Raw genomic sequence first — 5,000 nt, forward strand, 5'->3', positions numbered from 1 at the left:
TATGTCTGTATATATATATATATGTAGATTTATATATGTGTATGTGTGTACACACATATGTGTATGTATAAATTTATTTATATTCAAACTCAGAGCAAAGATATTCCAGATAAAGTCAAGGCATGATTGTTATTTTGGTAGAGGTTCCTTTATTTTCACTTTCATATAATTAACTTTATTTTAGATTTGTCAATTGTACACACGCACGCGCGCGCACTGTCACACACACACACACACATATACACGCATACACATATATATATATCATTTTATATATACATATTTATATAGATATACACTTACATAGATATTGATAAATATATATATATACCTACATATATATATATATATATATATATAACATATGCACAAGCAACAGATTATATATATTACATATGTATGTTGATGGCTTTGAGCATGCGTATGTATAGTGTCTATATAAGTATTTAGGGGGAAGTATGTGCGTGTATGATCCCACATGTGGTGTGCGTACATTTATGTACACGAATCGAATACTGCATCATTTTTAATTAACGCTTTGTAGAAGCGTCTTCATAATTTTAATTGTTCAACTACTACCGTGTTTGCAATTTATTTGATGTGTTATTCACCTTATTTTCATCATCGTCGCCATCATCATCACCATCATCGTCATCGCCACCATTACCATCATCATCATCATCATGAATATCACCTTCTGTGTGAATAGCGTCATTATCGTCGTCTTAGGCGTTGTCGTCGTCAGCGTCAGCGTCGTCGTCATCATCATCATCATCACCATCTTCTTCTTCCCCTCCTTCTCCTTCTTCTTCATTCTCATCATCATCATCATCATTTTTATCGTTACTATTATCATTATCATCATCATCATTATCATCATCATCAACTTCTGCTTCTTCTTTGTTGTCGTCGTCTTCATTCTCATCATCATCTTCTTCTTCTTCTTCTTCATTGTCGTTTTCATTCTCATCATCATCATCATATCTTCCCCTTCTTCTTCTTCTTCTTTTTCTTCTTCTTTTTCTTCTTATTCTTCTTCTTTTTCTTCTTCTTCTTCTTCTTCGTTGTCTGCTTCATTCTCATCATCATCTTCTTCCCCTTCTTTTTCTTCTTCTTCTTCTTTTTCTTCTTCTTCTTCGTTGTCGTCGTCTTCTTCATTCTCATCATCATCATCATCATCATCATCTGTTTCCTCTTCTTCTTTTTCTTTTTCTTCTTCTTCTTCTTCTTCTTCGTTGTCGTCGTCTGCTTCATTCTCATCATCATCATCTTCTTCCCCTTCTTCTTTTTCTTCTTTTTCTTCTTCTTCTCCCTCTTCGTTGTCGTCGTCTGCTTCATTCTCATCATCATCATCATCATCATCATCATCATCATCGGCATCATCGTCTTCACGACCACCATCCGCATCTGTAGCTTTACCCTAGTTATCAGCATCGTCATTAGGAAGCTATTCAGCAGCAGCATCCACGTCAGTATAATTACTTTAATCAACTTCCTTCATCATTATCAACATCAACATCATCATCCTCATGGCTATCAGCGACATGAACAATCGTCACTGCAACACATATTATATTCGTTATATTTCGTTCCTTAACACCCTTGTTTGTTGTTGTTGTTGTTGTTGTTGTTGTTGTTGTTTTCTGAAATTTCAAAAGATATTTTTTTCCTCAGGTAAATAACAACGAAGCTTTACGTGATAATGAACAAATATAATTTACAACATGTACGACAAAACCTTCATATCATCGCTTTGATTTTAAATGTACAGCAACACGCACGCACACACACACACACACGTATACAGGCATACAACTGAGCTAGTCAATGCACCAGGTTTACTGACGGAAGAGTATGATTCCAGAAAAAACTGCAATATAATAATGCGTTGAAAGGCAGAGGAACACAGTGCAGCCAATATATTAATATACGCATATAAGACGGCGGGATCGATCTAATCGACTGGCCCCCTCCCCAAAAATTTCGGGCCTTGTGCCTAGAGTAGAAAAGAATATATTTAATACACGCATATAAGACGGTGAGCAGACAGAATCGTTAGCACGCCGGATGAAATGCACAGTGGCATTTCGTACGTCTCCACGTTCTGATTCTGCGTTCAAATTCCACCGAGGTCGACTTTGCCATTCATCAATTCGGAGTCGATAAATTAAGTACCAGTTGCGTACTGGGGTTGATCTAATCGACTGGCCCCCTCCCCAAAAATTTCGGGCCTTGTGCTTAGAGTAAAAAATAATATATTTAATACACGCATATAAGACAGCGAGCTGGCAGAATCATTAAACAGCGGCATTTCGCCCTTCCCCTTGTTCGGTGTCCAAATTCCACCGAGGTCGACTTTGCCTTTCATCTTTTTGGGGTTGAGACAACAAGTACCAATTAAATACTGGAGTCGATGTAATCGGCTTAACCCTAGGCTGAATTTGTTGGCCTTGTGCCAAAATTTGAAATCACTGTATTAATGTACGCATATCCACGTTATGTGTGTGAGTGAGTGCGCGTGTATTTGTGGCGGTGCGGTTTACAAGTTTAGTGCCTATTATTGTTTATCGTTTACGTGTTTCAGTCATTAGACTGCGGCCGTGCTGGAGCACAGCCTTCAAGAATTTCACTCGAACGAATCGACACCAGTACTTGTTACTGTTTTGTAAAGCCTGGTATTTTTTCAGGAGGGCTCATTTCCCGAACCGCTAATTTACGAAGATGTAAACGTACCAGTACCGGTTGTCAAGCGGGTGGTAGGAGACAAACACAGACACACACACACACACAAACATATACATATATATGAGTGTGTCTGTATGCATATATATGTGTGTGTGTATATGTATGTATGCATGTATCCATGACGAGCTTCTTTCAGTTTTTCTCAATCAAATCCACTCACAAGGCTTCTGTAACAGAAGACTCTTGCCCAAGGTGCCACTCATTAGGACTGAACCCAGAACCATGTGATTCAGAAACAAACGTCTTAGCACACAGCCACACCCGCGCTTAGTATGTTTTCATTTATTTAAACGGGGCATGGAAGAAACCAGTAACTTTTGTCTACAGTTTCGAAGTTGGCTACAACAAGCCATTGGAAGCAACTGATGCAAACAGCAACATACTGCCATGCTAAGCCAGAATCTATGAAGTAGGGAAAAGCATCTGGAATTTTGGGGATGATTTCGGTTTGGATTCTAACTAAGTTAGACAATAAAACGAATCCTGGATATCTCTTCAGCCACTTTGGGAATCTACTGCATTCTCATACAAGCTCAGTCGTCTTAATTTTTTTCTTATCTACGATACTATTATCTGAGAATGATAGAATGGGTCTGAAATGTACAGCTCTTCCCCACTTTGAAATAAACCTTGTGTTACTCCACCATTAATGTCGAGCGAATACAGTTCAATGGCACAGAAGTGACAGAGCTCTAAGAGCCATATAGTCTTTGTTGTGGTGGTTGGCGTATTCCACATACCTCCAACTCAGAAATACTACAGCTACAGTAGATCAATGTATACGGATCGTGTTAGCATATAGGCGACAGCATTTGTGATTCCCTAGTCTCCTACATAAAATCATCCCCTGTTGATTTGCAATGATTGATGCCATTGTCTCCCTTGATCGACCTTGGATGAACATGATAGCCTTGGGCATCTCTTGTCTTCCTCAGTGTAGATGTATGTTTGTGCGTGTATGCGTAGTTGTATGCATACAAATATACGTACTATGCGTATATTGGTTCGTGTATGAGTGTGCACATGTATGTGCGCGTGCGTGTGTCTGCGTGTCTGTCTGTGAGTATACCTTTTACATTTTCAGTTCTCAATATCTTATCATTTGTAATCATGCTGAAATGAATTTTAGTATTTTCCAATTATATTTTGTTGTTTTTATTTTCTAATTACATTGTTCATTATTTTTTTAAATGCTTTATTCATTCATATATTTATTTATTCATTTATTTATTTATTCATTGTTATTCTGTAGCAATCACCATATCAGGCAAATCGTATGTTGACAAGGATTTAGCCATTAGACTAACGTGCAATGCAAGTGGTTTGTCTCACCCACAAGTTGCAGATTGGTTCAAAGATGGACAGAAAATCAACGCAAATAAAATAAAGCAAATATCCATAACCGGAAGTTCGTCATACGAAACCGGAACGATATCGAGCACGCTGGTCATAAAACACAGCAAACTCACAGATCAAGGAACGTACATCTGTCGAACCTCTGAGTCTCTTGTAACCAGTATGAAAGTAAATGTGCTAGACGGTAAGTTATCTTCACTGACATCACACAAACCTCAAAAAATATATATATATTATTAGCAATAACAACAATGAATGCATAAAAAAACAACAGTATGTTAAATTCATTTTTATAGCGTTTTATCTATTATAATAATAATAATAATAATAATAATAATAATAATTTTTACTATACTCACAAGACCTGAAATTTTTTTAGGGAAGAGGTAGGCCAACTACATCGACCCCCAGTACTTGACTGGTACTTATTTTATCGACCCCGAAAGAAAGATAAAAACCAACCATGGCAAAAAAGCGTTCTGAAAAATTGAACTCAAAGAATGATGGACCAAGTGTTGCTAAAGCATTTTGCCCAGCGTACTAACGATTCGGCCAGCTCACTACCTTGTCGATAATAATAATAATAATAGTAGTAGTAGTAGTAGTAGTAGTAGTAATCTTTTCTATTATCGGCACAAAGCCTAACATTTCGGGGGATGGGATTAAATCGAATACATCGACCCCAGGGCGTAACTGGTAACTAATTTGTCGACCCTGAAATGATAAAAGACAGAAGTCGACCTCGGCGGAATTTGAACTAGGAACGTAAGGACGGACGAAATACTGCGAAACATTTTGCCCGGCGTGTTAACGATTCTGTCAGCTTACCGCCTTATCAATAATAACAATAATAATAACAACAACAGTGGTGGTGGTGATGATGATGATGATGACAACAG

At 37.6% G+C, this 5,000-nt stretch overlaps 1 protein-coding gene across 1 annotated transcript in view; it reads left to right on the forward strand.

Moving 5' to 3' along the window:
* Window positions 1-5,000, forward strand: part of LOC128249177 (uncharacterized) — a 227,017-nt gene that overhangs the window by 20,784 nt on the left and 201,233 nt on the right. Inside the window, exon 4 of the mRNA XM_052972048.1 lies at window positions 3,998-4,285. Coding sequence (XP_052828008.1) covers window positions 3,998-4,285 — 288 coding nt within the window. The remainder of the gene's footprint in view (window positions 1-3,997; window positions 4,286-5,000) is intronic.

The sequence above is a fragment of the Octopus bimaculoides genome, chromosome 12 (assembly GCF_001194135.2).
Source record: "Octopus bimaculoides isolate UCB-OBI-ISO-001 chromosome 12, ASM119413v2, whole genome shotgun sequence".
Lineage (NCBI taxonomy): Eukaryota > Metazoa > Mollusca > Cephalopoda > Octopoda > Octopodidae > Octopus > Octopus bimaculoides.